The 23,121-nt window shown below is 36.1% G+C and overlaps 1 protein-coding gene across 1 annotated transcript in view; it reads left to right on the top strand.

Annotated features, from left to right (window-relative positions):
- Window positions 1-23,121, top strand: part of ZPBP (zona pellucida binding protein) — a 104,313-nt gene that overhangs the window by 10,085 nt on the left and 71,107 nt on the right. Inside the window, exons 3-4 of the mRNA XM_032643451.1 lie at window positions 1,378-1,503; window positions 9,477-9,626. Coding sequence (XP_032499342.1) covers window positions 1,378-1,503; window positions 9,477-9,626 — 276 coding nt within the window. The remainder of the gene's footprint in view (window positions 1-1,377; window positions 1,504-9,476; window positions 9,627-23,121) is intronic.

Raw genomic sequence — 23,121 nt, forward strand, 5'->3', positions numbered from 1 at the left:
TCTTTGGAGCAATTAGTAGACAGAGTTTTGGTAATTGTTTCACAAGAGAATAATGAAAGTACAAAAATATTATGAATAAATTAAGATATGGTGAGATTTAAAAATCAGAATTTAGTATTCTGAATAATTTTATATAATAAACTTACAGTGAATAACTCTACTAAAATATAAGTTTCTAAAACAGACTTGATTAAATTACTTAGTAAACTAATAATTAAATTCTCCAGATTGTTAATCAGAAATTTGTTTTGCTACTTCCTCCCTTGCCAAAAAATAAGTACCTATAAGGCTATATAGTTTCCAAGGACAAAAACACTTTACACATTCTTTAGAGAAAATTTATGGAAGGAAATCTGTCTAATTCATTTTATGTGGCTATTATAATCTTAGATGCCTAACTTAGTAGTGCTAAACACTAAATAACAAATTTGTACTGAAATTGGAAAAAGACAAAGGATAACGTAAGAAAATTATATAGAGTTACATTTATGAATATAGGTGCAAGTGTCCCAGGAAAACAAATTACCAAGAATTGAGGGGAAGTTTCTTAACCTAAGTAAGGGTAGCAATCTAAAAGCTACATTCAATAAACATGATGTTGTATGGTTAAAGTTTAGAGACAGTTTCTTTAAAGTTAAGGAGAATTTTGATTCTCATAGAAACAATTTTTATTTTACTGGAACACAAAAATCTTAGTATATGGTTGATTAGTGAAGTGTTGCCATGGGATTACTGAGGAGTTTCTAGAAGCTTTTCTAAAAGCTTTCTTATGAGTAAGTGCAAAACAATTGAATCTTTAGTGTGTTCTTTTTGTATCTCCTAGAGAATACTATTTTTGCTTGTTTAATGAGCAGTGCTCTAAATTTTAAAGCAAAGTGGGAAAAATGCTTAATAATTAAAATCAATCAAAGCACATATTTGTGAATTTTTAAATCACATTACAATTTTAAAATTCAGTACACTGTGTTACATCATTGTGAGTAATGTATTGTTCCATAATCTAAACAAATTTATCTTGTCAGTTTCTTTCAGGTTTGGTGTCTTTGCAAAACAGATGAAGTATGGATATAGAATTATCTTAATACTTTGTAATTAAAATAATTTTATGACAACAAAGTAAGTTGGTATATAAACTCTGAATAAAAAGACTAATGCATAATGCTGAGATTAAGATACACTCGCACACACAAATAAATTAAGTGTATGTTTTTGAAAGTTAGTTATATGGAATGCAATGAAATTTAGTTCTTACCAAGCAATAGCAATAATCCAAAGAAAACTTCTGAAAACATGTAACCCAGACTACAAAAATGTAAGCCATTATAGATCGTGAACGAACATAAAATATTATTGGAACATTTTAATATTTATTTTCAGTGAAAGTATATGTTATGCTCCATCAAAAGAGTCCACACATGTTATGTGTAACCCAACGACTGCGGAATTCTGAACTCATAGACCCATCATTCCAGTGGCATGGGCCGAAAGGAAAAATCATTTCAGGTGGGCTTCTGTTTCAGTTGTTATAATTAAAAATATGTATGAAATGTACTCAGAGCAAAAAGAATATTTGTATCTCATATACGCTCATGTATTAGCTCACTTCTTTTTCTTGCAATTTCTTTTTGGAGTTAGAATCTAACAATGTAGATGGCATGACCATTTTTTCCAGATCTTAATTTGAGATAGAGACACACTGGATGATTAAACTGGAGAATTCTCTAAGCGTCCATATTTCAAAAAAATTTCCTTTTTTATTGTAAAATTCATAAAATCATTTTGGTTACCTCAGTTAGACTTTTATTAGCAAAGTATGTATGAAGAAGCAAATATGATTCTGGCTTTTGTTAAAAATACAAATGAGCACTTTGAGCTCTAGGTTTAAAATTCTGGATTTGTTTGTTTTATACAGCCCCACATAGGGACAACTTGAGACTTTATTAGTAGTTACGATTTTATATATTTTTTTTTTTTATAAATTTATTTATTCATTTATTTATTTTTGGCTGTGTTGGGTCTTCGTTTCTGTGCAAGGGCTTTCTCTAGTTGTGGCAAGCGGGAGCCACTCTTCATCGCGGTGCGCGGGCCTCTCACTGTCGCGGCCTCTCTTGCTGCGGAGCACAGGCTCCAGACGCGCAGAGCTCAGTATTTGTAGCTCACGGGCCCAGCTGCTCCGTGGCACGTGGGATCTTCCCAGACCAGGGCTTGAACCCGTGTCCCCTGCATTGGTAGGCAGACTCTCAACCACTGCGCCACCAGGGAAGCCCCCGATTTTATATTTTTTATCTTATATTTCACTCTGATTAAAATCCTGACCAGACAGTATGGATTATATTTGAATTTAACTTAAATATTAATATCCATTTTGAAAAACTGACTAAATTTAACATTCAGTATTTTAGTATGAAAAACATGCTCTTAAATATACTGCGTGGTTTGCTGGCAGCTGTGTAATAATATGTTACTGATGCTGTGCTCACAAAAGAGGAAGTTTAGTACTTGGGCACTCATCCAGAGGAGAAGATGGACTTGAGCTACATCCGGATAGTAACCTTACAGTTTTCAGATTTTTGAGAAAACAAGGTCTTATTCTCATGAAGGTACATTTTACCACATAGAGATTACTATTGGTATGATTGATTTGGTCAACATTTTCTCCATTCAACTTCTTATTTTGTTATTTTGAAATGCCCATCTTACTTGTATTCTGATATCTCATTTGCTAAAAGCTGATTTGTTTTTGCAGTGTAGTTTAAAAAATATCAATTAGCTTAGCTGTTTTTGTTTTCAGCCTTGCTGAAAATTCGGATAATGAATTTTCATCCTAAATATCTGTTCAAGGAAGTACCTTTTGCATACCTTCTGTGCAAGTTTTTCTTTATTGCTCTATTCACCATGTTTTCTTTCTCTCTCTTTTCCTTCCCTCCCTCCCTTCCTCCCTCCTTCCCTCCGTTCCTTCCTTCCTTCTTCTCCTTTTTTTCCCTTATTGGTGTTTTGAGACAGTGCTTGTGGGTGAAAACCTACAGGTTTATTTTGTAGACCTGGATGGAGGAAAGCAGTATATTCATACAAAGACTCGCTGAAGAAACATTCATAAGAAATATTTATTTTTTAATATGTTTTAATTCATATTTTATATAGTTGAACAATCTAAGTTGTACATTGCCATAATATTTATGTTGATTCTGAAATAGCTCAAGGTTTAAAGAGTTACTTCACTCTTTAGGTTAGCTGGTGTGTCTCCAAAGTGAATTACTCGGCTCTAGGTGAGTGACTACCTGGTGGCTGCCATTGTGCCCAGCTTTGCAGGAGGTACGCAGAGCAGCGTGACCTCTGCCTGGCTGCAGTACTAGAGTGTAGGAGGGGGTCAGCAGAGGTCAGGGACAGAGGTCCTGAGAGGCTAGGCAGTTAATATAAATCAGCAAAGGGGGCCAGGAGTAAAGGTATCCAATATTGAAAATAAAATCAATTTTTATTTTTATTCCTTTCTAATAGCAAATAATATAACACAAGCATGTATATTAAATATATTTTACGTTCATTATTAAAACTCTGTGAGTTCAAAATAGAAGCATTTAAGTATTGATTTGTTGTGTTGTAATTTGTTACCCCTTTGATTTGAAAATTGAGATGTGAAACATGCTCTTCTCTGAGACGCCAGGCCAGATCTTGCAGCTTGTATTGCAAAGTATACTGTGTAAGTGAATTTTGAATCCTTTAACTAGAAGTGACATTTTATATTACTCACTTTCATAATGGAAAACAGATGTTCAAAAACGTAGCTGTTTCCAGGTAAGGATAAAATCATATAGATGCAAGGGCTTTGTATTTATAAAGACTATTCTCAGAAAGTTCTGGTATTCTGACAGCATGATTACAGTTGTGTTTTCAGTGCAGTGTCACGTCATAGTTCGCTGTCTGCCAGCTTTAAAGCTCAGTACTATCACTGTAATTGCAGAGAGACGTGGAAAATGTCTAATTCTATTAAAGCTTGAAAAACAGAGAAGCTTTTTGGACTCTAGGTTAAACTACACTGTACTTTTGTTATCTTTTTAATGGATATTCCAAAGATAGTTCCCCTACAGTTGAACCAAAGAAACATGTAGTTATGTACTTGCTCCTCCCTTTGGAGAGAAGTATCCAGGTTGTTTAGATGGTTGTACAGTGTGGAGGCCAAGTCTTAGACTTGCTAGGCTCTCTTCCTCTCACCCTCACTGCCACCCTCTTCTGTCTCTCTTCCAACATTTTTGGTTTACAAAGGTAAAGCATTTATTGCAGCAAGCCCTGTATCTCTTACTTCAACCCTAATACCATTCTGATGAATTAGCTCTTTTTGGTGTGTGGACTTTCCCACTTTTTTAAATGTTCACACAAACCTGTATAACTGCGCGCACACACACACACACACACACACACACACACACACACACACGTTGAGCTTTACCCTGTAACTGCATCCTTCTTATGTTTTATAAAAAATGAGATCATAGATTATATCTTACTCTACCTTAATATTTTTATTATGAAGCATCTGATAAATACAAATCTGTATAACAGATATGTAAGTTATGAAGCGTAATAAAACAGACATCCTTGAGCTTGCTATAGAAGCCAAGATATACCATTATCATGACTGTTGAACCTTCTAATGTTGAAAAATCCCATTCTTCTGTCCCCAACCCCTCTTAGGTAAACATTATCCTGAACTTTTACAATATTATTCCTTAGCTTTTCTTTATGCATTTACTATGTGTACGAATACACATGCACAAATACATACATATATCTATGTATGTGTGTATTCATACACATAGTAAATGCACATATTTAAATATATAAAAATATAGATATACATGTATGGATATATTCTGCAAGCATATTTTTACTTTAGTGTTTTTGTTCCAAATTTTATAAAAATAATCAACACGTATACTTTTATCATGTAGCAGATTCTGTTCTAAGCAATTTACATATACTAATCATTTAAGTTTCACAACAGCTCTTTGCAGTAAGTACAGTCATTTTCTCCCTTTTATATGTGGACAGAGGCATTGAGAGAACAAGGTACTTTCCTGAAGTCAAGTGCCTTTGAAGTCTGGCTTCAGAGTTCACAGATAATCTAAATGAGGTAGGACTAGGATTTTCCCTTCTCACCGTTTTGTGACTTTTTGTAGTTTGTGTCTTTTAAGGAATTTGTCCAACTTAGATTTTTTTCAACTTGTCAAATTTATGTGCATAGTTTATGATAGTTTCTTGTTATCTTTTTGATATATGCAGGATCTCTATGATATGCTCTCGTTCACTCCTGGTATTGGATGTGTCTTTTCTCTTTCATTTTGGTCTCTCTTGGCTACAGGGTTAACAATTTTATCAGTCATTTCAAGGGACCAGCTTTTGAGTTATTTTTCTCTGGTATTTTTCTGTTTTCAGTTTCATTGATTTCTGACTTTATTATTTCCTTTCTGTTTGCTTTGGGTAAAGTTTGCTTATCTATTTCTTTTGCTGGTTGTAGAATTCTGGATTGGCAGTTTTTTTCTTTCAACATTCCAAAGGTGGCATTCTGTATTCTTTTTGCTTGCATAGTTTCTCGTGAGAAGGCTGCTATAAAATAGTCCTTATCCCTCTGTAGGCAGTGTGCCATATTTTTCTGATTAATTTCAAGATTTTTTCTTTCCGTTTCACTTTCAGTAATTTGAATACTAAATGCATTTTTTTTTTTGGTTATTTGTATTATTCTGCTTGGTGTTCTATAAGCTTCTTGGATCTGTAGTTTTGGTTTGTCATTAATTTTTGAAAATTGTCGGCCATTATATCTTCCAGTATTTCTTCTGCTTCATCCTATCTCTCTGCTCCTTCTCAGATTTCTGTCACCCTTATGTAACTGTTTGAAATTGTTCCATAACTCTTGGATTCATTCTTCCTGGTGTTGTTTTGCTTTTGTTGTTGTCGTTGCTTTTTCTTTTCGGGTAAATTTCTTTTGATCTGTCTTCAAGTCATTGGTTCTTTTCTTAGCTGTGTCAAGCCTCTTTATGAGCTCATTGAAGGAAGACTTCATCTGTGTTACTGTGTTTTTGTTTTTTTCTTTTTGGTTTGGTTTTAGTTCTAACATTTCCATTTGATTATTTCTTATGGTTTCAGACTCTGCTGAAATCACCTATCTGATCTTGCATGCTTTCTACATTTTCCATTAAATTATTTAATACATTATTCATAGTTATTTTAAACTAACTGTCTGATACTTCTGACATCTGTGTCATTGCCTGGTATTTTGGAAATGTGCCATTTCTTACCCTTCTGTATGCTTCTTAATTTTTTAAGAACATCTTGAATAAGATAGTAAATATTGAGATAATTATTTTTTATCTTTGAGATGAACACTTTTTAAAATATTATTAAGCCTTTAATATTGGGAGTTTGTGTTAAACTAGTCAGGAATTGTCCGGCTTTGATATTGGTTATTGCTGTGGTTACTGAAAACTTATTTTTCTCCATTGTCTCATCTTTGGCTTTGGTTTCTCCTTTTTTGCTTTCTCTAGAGAGAATCTTTCTTGCAGCTCTCCTAGCTTGATTTCACTGCATTTTTGCTAGACTCTTATTAGTGATGGGCAGTTGGGAGAGAGGGGCAGTCTCTAGTGTTCTGATTCAGCATTAGTCTTTGGCAGGTGTGGTGTCACTGGATCTTGTGGGTGTGGCCTTTAGAAGTGCTTCAGCCTGTCTGCGGGCTTTAGTGTTGGCCTAGTACTTCTTGCTGACTTCCTCAAGAGTGAGGTTTTTTTCTTCCTGTTTCCTTCCCTAGTGGTAACATGTTTCCACAGTGCCCTCAGTGACCATTTTTGTTTCTTCTCCCTTGTCGGTTAAAGCATTGCTCCTCACCAGGAGGTAGGGGAAATGGGCAAGGGTGGAGTTTTGGCAGGGCTGCCGGCCCCCTCCTCTAGCCAGTACCCTGCGCCGGCCCCCTCCTCTAGCCAGTGCCCTGTGGGAATCTTGCTCAGGGTTCCCCTGATCTTCCTTTGAACACCCAAAGATTTTCATGAAGGTAAAAAGCCTGTAAGAGGGTGCAACTGCCTCTGCACTCCCCCTGCCCCCATCTGTGGTCCTCAGAGGCTTCACATGCTCACACTGGACAACACTTGGCTTTTAGCAATTTATTGAAAACTTTTAGCCAGATGTTCTTAGACCATTGAAGCAAATGCTTAGGTCTAGGTTCTACCTGCAGGCCCTGTTCATTCCTGGTTTTCAGGGTTACTGGTTGCCCTACCTGCCTCATTTGTTTGATGGGTTCAAGAAAATTTGTTGGTTGACAGTTTGTCTGTCTTTTTCCTTATTGTTGTATGATGTTGTTGCTCTTATAGTCACTCTCCATATCTGAGCAGAAACCAAAAGTATAAACCTGTTTTTAAAAATAAATTGTAATGAAATGGTGCTTAAATTTTGCCATGTAATTTTAGAGCTCTGAGGCACATGCTTCTAGAAATCTAATCCAACTCTGAATTTTTAGATAATCAAGCTGAGTTCTAGAGAAAGAAGTCCTGACTTCAGTTTAATTATTTATTGACTGTCTGCTGTTGTATGAGTTCTTATATAGTATATAGTGATATGCCTTGGCATCCTGAAATTCCCATTTAAACTTAGTTTTGTAAAAGTCTGTTTGTTAAGTGGTATTTGTTAAGTGGGTTCTTCTCTTGGCTATGCAATCATCTGGGTATCTTTTCAAAGTGTGCTACTTTTAAATTTTTTTAAATAAGAAGGTAGCCAGAGAGTGTTTTCTTACAAATTGTATGATACTAGATTTTCTGGCTGTCATAATATTTAACATTGTAGTAGGCATTCAAATATATATTAATACACTTATTAATGCTTCTGGTTTGGGAAATTTTATTTCAAATTTTTGCCAGGGAATGCATGGCTTCATTGCTGACATGATATTCTAAAATTTCTTTACAGTTTGTGGGCACCTTTTATCATATTACTATGATGTATCTGTTTGTGTCTGCTGAAATATATGTATAGCAGATGCTTGAAAACCTCTTAATCTGTTCTAAAAAAGAGACAACATGTTATGATAAATATGTACTCTTTCATCAAAAGATATTCATGAAGAAATAGGCAGTACAATAGAAATGTATTCTAAATTTATATCACATTTTTTAGCTTCATCCAAGGTATAGAAATGGGAGTTCTCAAGGCATAATGCTCTATGTAAATCCCTTGAGGGTGGGTATATCCATCTATTCATTTCTCCTTCAGTATCTGAAACAGGGCTTTGCATGTGCGAGAAACTCAACACATTTTTAGTGAAAAAATGAATAATGAAAATTTCTTCACTAAGAACATTCATCTTTTATCTTATTTTGAAGCAATAAATTTCTTCAAAATAAATTTCAACTTGACAGTTATAGGCAATAAATTATTTTCTTAAAATAGAAAAAGATGAGTATTTATTAAGATAATATTTTCAATTCTAATAAATAGTTTATTAAATTATTGAGTGAGTTTTAATATCTAATAATTTTTTCTAGTGCAAACCCGTGGTTATGAACTTTGAGAGTAACCATTTTTAATTGCTTAATGATTTATAGCTTTTTCAAGTACTTTAACGTTCCTTGTATTGTTATTCAAAAATGATTCAATGAGATATATTATCATATATTATGATTCTTTGTTGTGCAAATGAAGGAGCTAGACTTCAGAAAGATTAAGTGATTATCCCCAGTTACACAGTTTATGAGAAAGAAAGGCACACCTAAAAGCCAAGTCCTAACCCTCTAAATCAGACTTCTTTCCCATTACACAACATGGCTCTCTCCCAGTGTGGTACTTAAGTGATGCTGAAGTGACAAGGGACCTTACGTCCAAGTTCTGACTCCCAGCCCTGCAGTTCTGATTGTGCAACTTCGGGTGTCAAGTGATCCAGTCTCCTGTTTTCTTTCTTCTGCAACCCTCACGGCTGTAATCCAAATTTTGCCAAGTACCTTGTGTAATGACAACAAATCCCTAGGTGTTCGTGATTATATTGAGTTAGCCTTTGTTCTGGACGCACTGTTTTTATCCCTTTCATATACATTTTTTTATGCTTAATGAGAGCATAACTCATCAATAAAGTATTTATATGCATATATACAAATATAATTACTTGATAGTATGTATAAGTATATGCTATATTATATGTATATGAGTACTGATCATGCCATCTCAGTGCGACAAGCAGATGAGGAGCACATCGTGTACGTGTGTTAGTCTCTTACCACTTAGGCAGCCACACACTTGATGAACTCTGGTTAGTGAAATTCTGACACTAAGTTCATCCTGGCACCCACTGTCAAGAACCACCAGACACAATGACTTTGTCCTTGACTCCTTCAGTGATTCTGTAGGTAAATTTGGATGGTTTTTCTCTGTTAAGAAACTGTTTCGTTATTTTATCTCAATCTCATGTAATTTAAGCTACTGATCACTGTATCTTATTCCTCTATTAGGAAACAGCACTGCACAAGTGACCTCCACAGGAAGCCTTGTATTCCAGAACTTCAAGGAGAGCATGAGTGGGGTTTACACGTGTTTTCTGGAGTATAAACCTACTGTGGAAGAAGTCGTTAAAAATCTCCAACTGAAATATGTTGTATATGGTAAGAAGGGATTTTGATTGTTTTTAACATTTCTTAATGTTTACAAATATTTACATATTTTAACAGGTTTGTTTTAAAGGGATTTTGTTGTGTTTAGTCTCTCTTAATTAAAGAAAAATGTCTGCCTGCCTATATTTTGTGAAGTGCTTTGTAAGGGGTTAGTGGTAAGGGAAGATCATTTTTCTTCAGGGGAATATTGACATGTACAGATCAATTTAAGATGGTGCATAAAAACAGGGTGGTATGGAAATCGTGTTTTCAGAGAATGAGCATGATATTGTACTCCGTACTGCTTTTAAATTCCGAGTATCCTCTTGATGGTGCACTGCCATCCCTGTGACCGGGAACATGAATTGCCACTGTATTAAAATCCCTGTCCAAAAGTAGCTTGATCTGTTGAGGTCTGAGACTGGAGAGGTGAGTTGGTCATGGAGTGGCCAGGAGAACAGCCTGAGTGAAAGTTCCGTCTCACGGCTGGGACCCACGCATGGAGACAGAGTCAGGGTCCTCCAGGCTGTCCGTGTCTCACCTCCAGAGCTTCTGAATATGTTACCCTACAGTAGCAGGTTTTGCAGGTGTAATTAAGATCTTGAGAAGGGTAGACTCTCCTGAATTACTAGCGTGGGCCCAGTGCAGTCACAGGGGTCCTTAAAGAGGAAGGCAGGACAGCCCCAAAGGCAGAAAAAGTAGACGTGGCAGTGAAAGGAGAGGGTGGGGTAGGTGCCACAAGCCAAGGAGGTGGCAGATCTCTGGAGCCTGGTACTTCCAGAGCAAATGTACTTTGATTCCAGCCTTGCAAGACTCACTTTGGACGTCTGATCTCTACAACTGTGAGATAATACATTTGTGTTATTTTAAGCCACGAGGTTTGTGGCTTAAGAAGTTAATATACCATTGGAAGCAATAGGAAGCTCATGCAGCATTGTTTTCACAGCTGGGATGTAAAATAAATGGCAGATTATTAATGGTTCCCTGATCATTTTTATACACTAAAAAACGGTGTTCCATATATCCAAAGAAAGACATAATTTTCATGAGAAATTATATTAACTTTGTTAGGCAAATAATTTGTTTAAACTTTGTAATCAGTCACGCTTCATTTTTGTTACATAGTTTTTCCTGTAAAATATGATATGTGTTATTTAGTATAGTTTATATAGTTTATAACAAATATACTTTGAAATCTCTCATAAGGGTATATTCACATAAGCTAACAAGTGTAACAGTGCCTAAAATGAATGCTGGTTTATAGTAATGAAAATGATAGCTAATATTTACCAAGCATTTATGCTGTGTTTTTACGTGTAATTATAATAATAACAGCAAAACACATATATTGCTTATTTTCACAAGGCTTTTTTTTTTTTTTTTTTTGCGGTACGCGGGCCTCTCACCGTTGTGGCCCCTCCCGCTGCGGAGCACAGGCTCCGGACGCGCAGGCTCAGCGGCCATGGCTTACGGGCCCAGCCGCTCTGTGGCATGTGGGATCCTCCCAGACCGGGACATGAACCTGCATCCTCTGCACCGGCAGGCGGACTCCCAACCACTGCACCACCAGGGAAGCCCTGCAAGGCTTTTTTTTCGAAGTGCTTTATTTATATTCAACTTATTTAATTCTCACAACAAACCCGTACAGTAGGTACTGCAATTTTCGTTAGACTGTGGGACTCAGATTTCAATCTAGGGGTTCTCGTTCTAGAGTTCGTATTTTTATCTCTCTTGATACCTACTGTGCCCCACTGCTATACCAGTGGCAGCAGGATGACACATCATTTAATAAACTGATTTTGGAGACCTACTATTTTTGTGCTTAAAAAAATCATTTAAGTCATTCTGTTTCACTCTAAGGATCCACTTTAGTCTTTCCAATGCCACATGGTATTCCAGATTTTGCTTGCACATTCCTCAGTTGATTATCGTTTCGTGTGTTTCAGATTTTCCCTGCCTCAAACAGCAGTGCGTGGAACCTTGAAATAAGTCCTTCAGTCTCTTCTTCCCTGAGTCCCTCTGTGCGTCTCTGTGTATGAGTCCGTTGCTCATCCATCTGTGTGTAAACACACACACTAGTATTCTTGTATTATAGATGTTGTTAGTATTTTGCTGAGGTGATTCTGTAAGGTAATATCTTCTACAGGGTTTTCACAGTGTTATTTTGATAATTCTGCTAGTTGCCCTGCAAAGAGTGTACAGTTTGTATCCCCGCCACAGTACACGAGAATCTCATTACCTAAAATGCCCTTAGTATACTGTATCTTGAATTGTTGCCAATGTAATAGTCTAATAATGGTATTTCATGGCTTTAATGTTTATTTTTGGTCATTGATGACGTTTTTTGAGTTTTGCTATTTGCGTGGGCTGTGAACAAAAGCTTTGCTTTTGTTGCTTTTACTTTTGGTGTTGGATTAAAAAATTTATCTCTAAGACAGTAAGTCAAAGAGCTTACTGCCTGTGTTTTCTGCTAGAAGTTTTATGGTTTCGGGTCTTACATTCAAGTCTTTAATCAATTTTGAGTTGATTTTTGCGCATGGTGTAAGACAGTGGTTGCATTCTTTTGAATGTGGCTGGCCAGTTTTCCCAACACCATTTACTGAAGAGACTGTCTATTCCCCATTGTATATTTTTGGCTTCTTTGTTGTAAATTAATTGACCATTTCTGTATGGGTTTATTTCTGGGCTCTCTGTCTGTTACATTGATCTGTGTGTCTGGTTGTATGCCAATACCACATTGTGTTAATTACTGTAGCTTTGTAATATAGCTTGAAATCAGGGAGCATGATGCCTCCAGCTTTGTTCTTTTTTCTCAAGATTGCTTTGGCTATTTGTGGTCTTTTGTGGTTCCATACAAATTTCTGAGAGTTTTATTTCTGTGAAAAATGCCATTGGAATTTTGATAGTGATTGCATTGGAGCTGTAGATTGCTTTGTGTAGTATTTAATATTTTAACAATATTAATTCTTCCAATCCATGAGCACAGAATGTCTTTCCACTTATTTCTTTCTTCTTCGATTTCTTTCCTTGATGTCTTATAGTTTTCAGTATTTTTACAGAGCCAGAGTTTTCAATTCAATGAAGTCTGATTTATCAGATTTGCTAATTAGTCATGCTTTTGTTGTCAAGTCTAAGAATTCTTTGCCTAGCCATAGGCAAAGATTTTCTCCTTTTTTGTGATAGTTTTGCTTAACATGATGCAGTTTCAGTTAATTTTTGTGTAAGGTGTGAGGTTTAATAATTTTCATTAGGATATCCAATTGCTCCAGCATGATTTCTTGAAGTGTTTTTGTACCTTTGTCAACAGTAAGTTGAGAATATTTGTGTGGGTCTGTTTCTGGGTTTTCTAATTTCTTCCATTGATCTATGGGGTTTGTTCCTCTGCCAGTGTCACTGTGTGGATCACTGTAACTATAGAAACCCTCAGTACCAGGTAGTGTGATTCCTTCCACTATTCTTTATCAAAATGTTTTTCTTTTTTAGGGCCCACCCCTTTCCTTATATATTTTAGAATAATCCTATACGTATCTACAGTGTATCTGCTGGAATTTTGATGGGAATTGCATTCAATCTATAGATAAATTTGGGGGATGTTTGCGATCTCTCTGTTTTTTTCTTTTTGGCCATGCCGTGAGGCATGTGAGATCTTAGTTCCCTGACCAGGGATCGAACCTGTGCCCCCTGCAGTGGAAGTGCTAACCACTGGACGCCAGGGAATTTCCTCTTTCATCTCTATATACATGCTTTCTTAAGTGTATACCTAAGTATGTTATTTTGGGCTTTTTTTGCACAATTGTAAATGATGTTAGATTTCAAATTTTGGATTCCACAGGTTTATTGCTAATATATAGAAAAACGATTTATAAAAAATAAGAAAAAAAACACTTTCTTTCCTCATCCATAAGAAGCAACTCTCCATTTATTCAAGTTTTATCATGAGATTGCAGCAATTCAGTCACATATTCAAGTTCGACTTATAATTCTGTGAAAATACCGAAATATGATACAAAGACACAAAGTGAGCAAATGCTGCAGAAAAAAATGGCACTGATAGACTTGCTTAACGCAGGGTTGCCACAAACCTTCAATTTGTAAAAAATGCAATATCTGCTAAGCACAATAATGTGGAGCACAACAAAACGAGACATACTGTAAACAAAAAGTGGTTTATTGTTTGTGTCTTGATCTAGAATTTTTAAAAAATGTTTGTAGATTCTTTGTGAGACTGTCATGTCATATGCACATAGGGACAGTTTTGTTTCTGTCTTTTCAATCGTATGCCTCTTATTTTTCTTTTTTTATTGGGGACACTAGGGCTTCTGGTACTCTGTTGAGTAAGAATGGTGAGAGCAGATATCCTTGCCTTCTTTGTAATATTAGGGGGACTCATCAAGTCTTTTACTATTAAATGTGGTGTTAGATTGGATTTTACATAGATGCCTTTTATTAGGTTGAGGAAGTTTCCTTCCATTCCAAGTTTGTTGATTTTTAATTTTTTATTGTGAAAGGATGTTGGATTTTGTCAAGTGTTTCTTCTGCATTAATTGAGATAATTGTATATTTTTTATTTTCTGTTTTATTGATATGGTATATTGCATTCATTGATTTTCAAGTGTTGAACCAAGCTTGGTTCCTGGGATAAAATCCCACTTGGTCATGATGTATAATGCTTTCAATATACTGATAGATTCATTTTGATGGAATGTTGTTGAGAATTTTTGTATCTATATTCATATGAGATATTGGTCTGTAGTTCTGTTTTCTTGTGATATCATTTTTACCTGGGTTTGCTTTCATGATAATACTGAGTATGACTTGGGAATTTTTTCTTTCTCTTCTGACTTTGGAAGAGTTCATTAAGGATTGTTAATGTTTCTTTAAATGTTTGGTAGAATTCATGAGTGAAAACATCTGAGCTTGGGTTTTTCTTCCTGGGTAGTTGTTTTTTCTGATTACTAATTTAATCTCTTTGCTTGGTATAGCTCTATTCATATAGTCTATTTTTTCTTGAGTCAGTTTCAGTAGTGTATGTCTTTTAGAGATTTTTCTATTTCATCTAAGTTATCTAATTTATTGGCATACAGGTTTTTATAGTATCCTTTTGTAATTCTTTTTATTTCTGTAAGGTCAATAATACGGCCTCCTTTTTTATTGATGATTTGTTAATTTGAGTCCTCTCTTTTTTTCTTGGTCACTCTAGCTAAAGATTTATAAATTTTGTTGATATCTTCAAATAACTATGTTTTTGTGTCATTGATTCTATTGTTTTTCTATTTTCTATGTCATTTATCTCTGCTTTAATTTTTATTATTTCTTTCCCTCTGCTTGATTTAAGGTTAGTTTTCTCTTTCTTCCCTAGTGTCATAAGGTAAAAGTTTCAATTATTGATTAGAGATCATATTATATTTTATATATATATAATTTTGTATATATAATTTCCCACAATGTACTGCTTTAGCTGCATTCCATAGGTTATGGTTTTTTTTTCAATTTATATGAAGTTTTTCTTCTAACTTCTCTTTTGATTCTTCTTTGACACATTGGTTACTTAGAATTATGTTGTTTAATTTCCACACATTTGTGAGTTTTTCAAATTTTTCTGTTACTCTAATTTTATTACATTGTGATCAGAGAAAATACTTTGTATTATTTCAGTCCTTTAAAATTTATTGTGATTTGTGGCTTAAAATAGTCTCCATCCTTGCGAATGTGCCAGAGCACTTGAGAATGTATATTCTACTGCTGCCAGGTGGAGAGGTATGTAGATGTCTTTTAGGTATATTTGGTTTCAGCATTATTCAAGTATTCTGTTTCCTTGTTGATCTTCTGCCTAGTTGTTTCATTCATTATTGGAAGTCTCCAAGCAATCTTTTGAATTGTTTTTATCATTATTTAATGATATAATCATCATATAATCAAAATAATTATTTCCTTTATCATTTCTGTCAGTTTTTACTTCATTTTGGTGCTTTGTTCTTAGGTGTGTGTATGTTTATAATTGTTCTCTCTTCCTGATAGGTTGTCTTTTTTTATTATAAAAAAAGTTACCCTTTAGCTATAGTAGCATTTTTTGTTTGTTTTAAAGTTTACTTTGCCTGATAATTGAATAGCCATTCCTATTTTCTTGTGATTGCTGTATACAGGATGTATTATTTTGCACCCCATCGCTTTCAGTCTATTTGTATCTTTGCATGTAAAATGTGTCTCATGTAGACACTAAATAGTTCATTGCTTTTTAAATCCAGTTTCATAGTCTCTGCCTTTTGATTAGATAATTTAATCCATTCACATTTAATATTATTATTTATATAAGTGGATATACTCTATCTTTTTATTTTATATTTCCCTGTCTCATGTGTTCTTCTATTTCTCATTGTCTTGTGAATTAAGTGAATATTTTCTAATGTAGCATTTTAATTACTTTAATGATTTTTTACTATATATTTTTGGATCATTTCCTTATTGATTGCTCTAGAAGTTACCACATATATCTTAACCTATCAGAATCAGCTTGACATCTTTACAAACTTAATTCTGGTGAGATAGAGAAACCTTAGTCTTATGTAGATCTATTCCTTTTCCATGCTTTTTGTGGTATTAATATTATACATATTACACCTGTGAATGTTACAAAACTAACAATACATTTTATAATTATTATTTTGTGTAACTTTATGTAGTTTAGAGAAGCTGAAATTAGGAGAGCAAGTGTATATTTATAGATTTTGTTACATTAGCCTTCTTGTTTATCATTTTTTATTTTCTTTAATTGTTTGCTTTTTTTCAAGTTTCCATCTGTAGTCATTTCCTTAGTCTAGTACAGCTTTGCTCCCACCCACATCCATTGTGCTCCTATTGGAAAATATATATTTATGTTTGGTCCCAGTGATACATCATATACAAATTCTTTTATACAATTGCTTTTTAAATCAGTAAAGAGGAAAGAAAGTCGAAGAAATATGCACTTATTCTGTCTATATAATTACATGATTTACTGGAGTGCTTTGTTTTTTTGTGTGGATTCAGATTATTGACTGAGGTTATGTTCTTTCAGTCTTGTTAAAAAACAAAATTCAAGAAAATTTGAAGATCTAATTAGCTTTATTAGATAATTCATGAATCGGGGAGCATCCCATCTAGCAACTAGAAGGTGGCTCTGAGGGGTTGTATGCTATTAGCAAAAGAAAAGAAAGGATTATTTTTAGACTAGGCCCTCTTTTCTTGAGGGTGTGGGGAAGGGAGTGGCAGAGGTTTTGGTTTTATCATGCAGGTTGCTTCTTCTTCCTCTGGGGACTGGAGGAGGCCTGTGTGATAGATTACTTTACTGTTAGACTAGAAAATTCCAGACTGGTTGATTAGGATTACATTTGTGGGAGAGGTTGAAACTGCCATTAGATTAGATATTAACTGTAGTTTTAGTATCTTGGGGTTTAGCACATGTGACACAATTTTGGGCCTGTGGTTTTCTTTTTAACAGTCTGAAAATCTTTATTTATTTATTCTGTCAGGTCAGATCTACTGTTGAGCTTCTTATTGTGTTTTTCCTTTCAGTGTTTTTCCTTTTTACCTACAGAATTTCCACTTGATTCTTTTTTTTATAATTTTTTATAGATAGTTTCTATTTGATGTGACATTATTAAAATACCTCCCTTCATTAATCATGATTTTCTTTTGTTATTTTAACACATTTATATGAATGCTTTGAAGTCTTTAGTTTTTAATATTTATCTCTAAAAGTGACCACATCTGGTCACTCTTAAACAGGCAATTTCTGCTTCCTAGTTTTTTCCAGTGTATAGGTCATACTTTCCTGTTTCGTTGCATGTCTCATAAATTTGTTTGGAAACTGGACTTTTTAGATAATGTATTGTAGCAACTCTGGGTACTGGTCCATTTCCTTCCCCCACCCTCCAGATTTGTCATAATTTTATCCTGTTTATTTGTTTAGCAACTGGCTAGATTATTTCAGTGAGGTTCACTCCCGCTACCACCATAGTGTGAGGCCTCCAAAGTCTGTCCTAGGAAGGTGCACTTTGGGTGTACCCATAGAGGTTTCATGTATCTGTTGTTTTCAACAATGCCCTGAGGCACAAATTCCTCTAAAACCGATCCAGTTCAGTTTGGGTTCCCCAGGTCTGTTTTGAGATTTGTTCTGACCTCAGGATAGCTCCTTCCCGCTGACACCTCCTCTGTTGCTGTCTGACAAACTAGGCTGCCTACAGTTTCGCCTTCTCCCAGTTGTCTTTCCCCATATTGCCAGTGTTTTTGAAAGTGCCCTGAGGTTTGCGCTTCCCCACAGTTTATCACAAGGACGTCAGTTCCTTTGAGAAGAGGTTCTGAGCTCTCTCTTCTCAGCCTGCTGCTCATCCCCGGCAGATTCTCTGAGCCACTGCTCTGGAGCTGGGGCTGGGGACAGTGGTGTGCTTCTCTGTGAGTGACACACTGCTTTAGGAACTTAGCATCTGTTGGAGGGGGTAGCAGCAGCAGCCCCGGGTCTCCACAGCATGTTTCTTCTGTGTGGACACTTCACATGACGAGCTGGACAAGGCTGATGGGCTCCCATTGTTTTCAGAATTGCTGCAGCCAGGTTAGAGCCTCCATCTCACAAAGTGGGGAGGTGGAAGGAGGGAGCCTTCACCTCTCAGCTGTACTCACCCACAACTTCCCTTTAGCACCAGGTAGCTCTGGTCTGCATGAGAAAGGCTGACCTCCTGTCCCTTCTTGGGGAGAGGGAGCCTTGTGCCCTTGTCTGCCCCAGTCTGGAGTGGAGTTTCCATCTAGCTTGGATTTCATTGACTCCTTCATGATCTCTAAAAACCTTTCCTCTTAACTATTTATTTCTGGAATACCAATTAAACATTTGTTAGGACTCCTTAATTTATCATCCATATCTTTTCACTTGTCTTCCATATATACACATCTTTAAATGTGTTTAAGGTACCATTGTCCAATTTATCAAACCTGTCTTCAGCAGTGTGAAGTCTGCAAGTTTAGCTAGTCTGTTCACTTTCTGTTTTAACTTTGGTGCCGTTTTTCTATTTCAATGACTATACTTTCCATCCCCAGTATTTCCAATTGGATCTTTTTCTTTAAAATCTCCACTTGTTCTTTAGTCATATGTACCGGTTTTTGTTCTATAATTTCCTATTCTTAATTTATTACTTTCTTTAATATTTTGAGATATATATTTCTTTCTTTTATTTTTTAATTTTCATAATGTGTATGAAAACTTGTTCGTACCCATATCCCTCACAAAAATAGGTGTTATTGCTCTCTTATTTGTATAGGGGTATAAAATGTTATGCCACCGTTGTGATTGCATTTTCCTTAGTACTAGCATCTCTGAGCATCTTTTTCTGTGTTTATTATTCCTTTTGAGATTTTCTATTCATATTTTTTACCTGTTTTACTAAGTTATTGTGTTCTTGCCAACTTCCAGTAAGTTCAAATACTCTAACTCTGAGTATAGATCAGTAGTTTTCAAATAGTAATCTATGGACTCCTTGGAGTCCCTGAGTCCCTTTCAAGGGGTCAGTAAGGTGAAAACTGTTTTTGTAATTATACAATGATATTATTTACTGTTTTAACTGTGTTGAGATTTATAGTTGAAGTGGGTAAGCTACTGTGGAACAGTCATCCACAATTATGCAAAAAAGCTGTTAAAATGTTTCTTTCTAACCAACTACATATCTCTATGAGGCAATAAACCAACACACCATATGTCATTGAATGCACAAGTAAGTATAAGAATCCAGCTGACTTCTATTAAGCAGACCTTAAAGAGCTTTTCAAAATATAAAACAATACTACTGTTCTCACTGATTCTCTTTGAAAAGTGTTATTGTACCTAAAAGTGTACCTAAAAGTTGTACCTAAAAGTGTTATTGTACCTAAAAGTTTTTTTTTATGTTACTGCCTGATGAGTTTCTATCATTTTAAAATGAATTAATAAACATTTTAAAAGCTTTTCAGTTTGAATTTTTTGTATCATAAATATTGGTAGCTATATCCTACAAAAAAGTTCTTTGGTGGTCCTTAGTGATTTTTAAGAATGTAAAGAGATCCGGAGACCAAAACTTTTGAGAACTCCTGTAGATGTTTATGTCATTTTTTTTTATCATTCCCATTTTTCTAGAGCCGTATATGTCTTTTTTCTTTGAAAGCTTCTGATTTTCCTATGAGGATTTTATTTTTTAAACTGTTGCAGGGATTTCCTGCAAGGACTTGCTGGCCTCAGCAGAGTTGTACTCAAGGCTAAGGTGAGGGACACACAGTAGGAATGGCAGGGGGAAAGTCACGGCCAGAGCCAGGTGAAATCCACGTACAGGACTGCTGTGCTATCCTTCCTGTGTGAGGTTGCATTGAGCCCCCTCCTTTCCTTAGTGGTAAAAATCCAGTAACCCCTGTGCCGACTTAGCACCCAGGCGCTGATTGGGAGCTAGTCCTGAAGGCTCCCTCTGCCTGACAACGACAGAAGTCCCAAACTCCCAGAGGTGCAGGGTTCAGTTCCTCAGGCGGGGAAACAGTTTTATCACATGGGGAGCAATGCCTGTCCGTTTAGGGAAATACTTACCAGCCAAGGGCCAATCCTGTAGGCAGCCTCCAGCCTGCTGTGTTCTCCTTTATACAACTTGTTAATAACTCATTTACAAGCGGATCCTGAGTTGCTGTGTGTGTAAATGTGTACTTCTCCCAGAGATAAGAAGCTGTCTTCAGAAAAGGACACTTTTGATAGAGTTTTTGAGGGCATTTTGAAGATATTGTGGCTTATATTCAGATTTCTTTCTATCAAATGTAATAGCATGATACATGCCGGATTTCTGGAAGGAAAAAGGAGTTCTTTGTTAGCCCATGAACCAGAGGAGTGCTTGCTCTGTCTGCAGTCCTTGCTGGGAGCCTTGCTGCAGCTTCCAGGTCCATCTGATAAGGTTCACTCTTCAACATGGTTCTTGTATGTATCACATCACACAGCTTTGATGTGATAAATTATGATATAATCAATATAAATCAGTCATTTATCATATGGGAATATATGTGTCAGTAAATGCATGATATTGATAGGTTTTTAAGATTTATGTCTCAATGTGACATTGTTTTTCAGTTTTCTTATTCACAGTTTCATGGACCTTTTTGGTGTGATGACACAAATCGTTCTTCAGCTTACAGAGTGTTTTCCCTGTTTGTCCCCTGATTAACTTCTCCTTTGTTTGCTCTGTTCTCTCCTGGAACTCCTTCACTTTAACATAGGCTATCTGGGATCTCTCTTCCTTTTCTCTTCTTTTGCTCTTGTCATTTTGTTTCTAATTTTGATCTATGCTATGTGAGAATTTCATTACTTCATCTCCAAACATATTTTTAACCTTGTTTTCATTTATTACTTCAATTAATTTTTAAATTTTCTGTATTTGTATTTAAAAATTTTTTCCAGGATGCTTTTCGTATTTAGCATCACTTCTCTTCTACAATAGCTTTATAATAGTTTTATGGATATATTTTCTATCCTTACTAGTTAGAATTTTAAAAACTTATTTCTAAATGCTTCCTACATTAATTTTCTTTTATGTTATTTTCCCTTGCTTTTTCATTTTCATGCTTTTCTTTTTTAATTATTTATTTATTTTTTGGCTGTGTTGGGTCTTCGTTTCTGTGCGAGGGCTTTCTCTAGTTGCGGCAAGCGGGGGCCACTCTTCATCACGGTGTGCGGGCCTTTCACTGTCACGGGCTCTCTTGTTGTGGGGCACAGGATCCAGATGGGCAGGCTCAGTAGTTGTGGCTCACGGGCCTAGTTGCTCTGCAGCATGTGGGATCTTCCCAGACCAGAACTTGAACCCGTGTCCCTTGCACTGGCAGGCAGATTCTCAACCACTGTGCCACCAGGGAAACCCCTTCATGCTTTCCTTTAGTGATTTTGGAACTCCCCAGATTTGGTTAGGAGAATCTGTGGTTTTCATTCATGTTTGTAAATGAATTAGAAGCTGTCTGGTCTCAACCTTGAATACAAAGGCTTATAGTAGCTTGGTCTGTGCACTCAATTTTGGCTTAAATGAGCAGGTAGGAAAGTGAACGGTGGTGGCTATCACTTTAGTGCGAGTGGAGAGTGTCTCCTCAGCAGGCCCCTTGATTAACAAAAGTAGCAACAGAGCTCCCTGTCTCAGAAGGTAAACTTTTCTGATTTCTAGTACCATGGATTTATCATTTTTATATTTCTTGTGTCATTTCAGTGAGATTTTGAAACGGATAGAAAAAAAAAACCCTATTCTCAGTTTCAGGTGTTGTAACTGAACTCAATAAAGCTTATAGATATGTTAGAAACATAGTTTTTTTTTGCCTATTGTTGGCAATTATATGACACTCTTTTCTTCTAAGATGAATATTTATTTATTTACATCTTTATTGGAGTATAATTGCTTTACAATGTGGTGTGTTAGTTTCTGCTTTATAACAAAGTGAATCAGTTATACATATACATATGTTCCCATATCTCTTCCCTCTTGCGTCTCCCTCCCTCCCACCCTCCCTATCCCACCCCTCCAGGTGGTCACAAAGCACGGAGCTGATCTCCCTGTGCCATGCGGCTGCTTCCCACTAGCTATCTACCTTATGTTTGGTAGTGTATATATGTCCATGCCACTCTCTCGCTTTGTCACAGCTTACCCTTCCCCCTCCCCATATCCTCAAGTCCATTCTCTAGTAGGTCTGTGTCTTTATTCCTGTCTTACCCCTAGGTTCTTCATGACACTTTTTTTTAATTCCATATATATGTGTTAGCATACGGTATTTGTCTTTCTCTTTCTGACTTACTTCACTCTGTATGACATACTCTGGGTCTATCCACCTCATTACAAATAGCTCAATTTTGTTTCTTTTTATGGCTGAGTAATATTCCATTGTATATATGTGCCACATCTTCTTTATCCATGCATCCAATGATGGACACTTAGGTTGTTTCCATCTCTGGGCTATTGTAAATAGAGCTGCAATGAACATTTTGGTACATGACTCTTTTTGAATTATGGTTTTCTCAGGGTATACGCCCAGTAGTGGGATTGCAGGGTGCTATGGTAGTTCTGTTTGTAGTTTTGTTGTTTTTTTTTTTGTGGTACGCAGGCCTCTCACTCCTGCGGCCTCTCCCACTGCAGAGCACAGGCTCCGGACGCGCAGGCCCAGCGGCCATGGCCCACGGGCCCAGCCGCTCCGCGGCACGCGGGATCCTCCCGGACCGGGGCACGAACCCGTGCCCCCCGCACCGGCAGGAGGACTCCCAACCACTGCGCCACCAGGGAAGCCCTGTTTGTAGTTTTTTAAGGAACCTCCATACTGTTCTCCATAGTGGCTGTACCAATTCACATTCCCACCAGCACTGCAAGAGTGTTCCCTTTTCTCCACACCCGCTCCAGCATTTATTTTTTTTATTTATTTATTTTTTTTTTTTTAACATCTTTATTGGGGTATAATTGCTTTACAATGGTGTGTTAGTTTCTGATTTATAACAAAGTGAATCAGCTAT

This window comes from Phocoena sinus, chromosome 9 (genome assembly GCF_008692025.1).
Source record: "Phocoena sinus isolate mPhoSin1 chromosome 9, mPhoSin1.pri, whole genome shotgun sequence".
Classification (NCBI taxonomy): Eukaryota; Metazoa; Chordata; class Mammalia; order Artiodactyla; family Phocoenidae; genus Phocoena; species Phocoena sinus.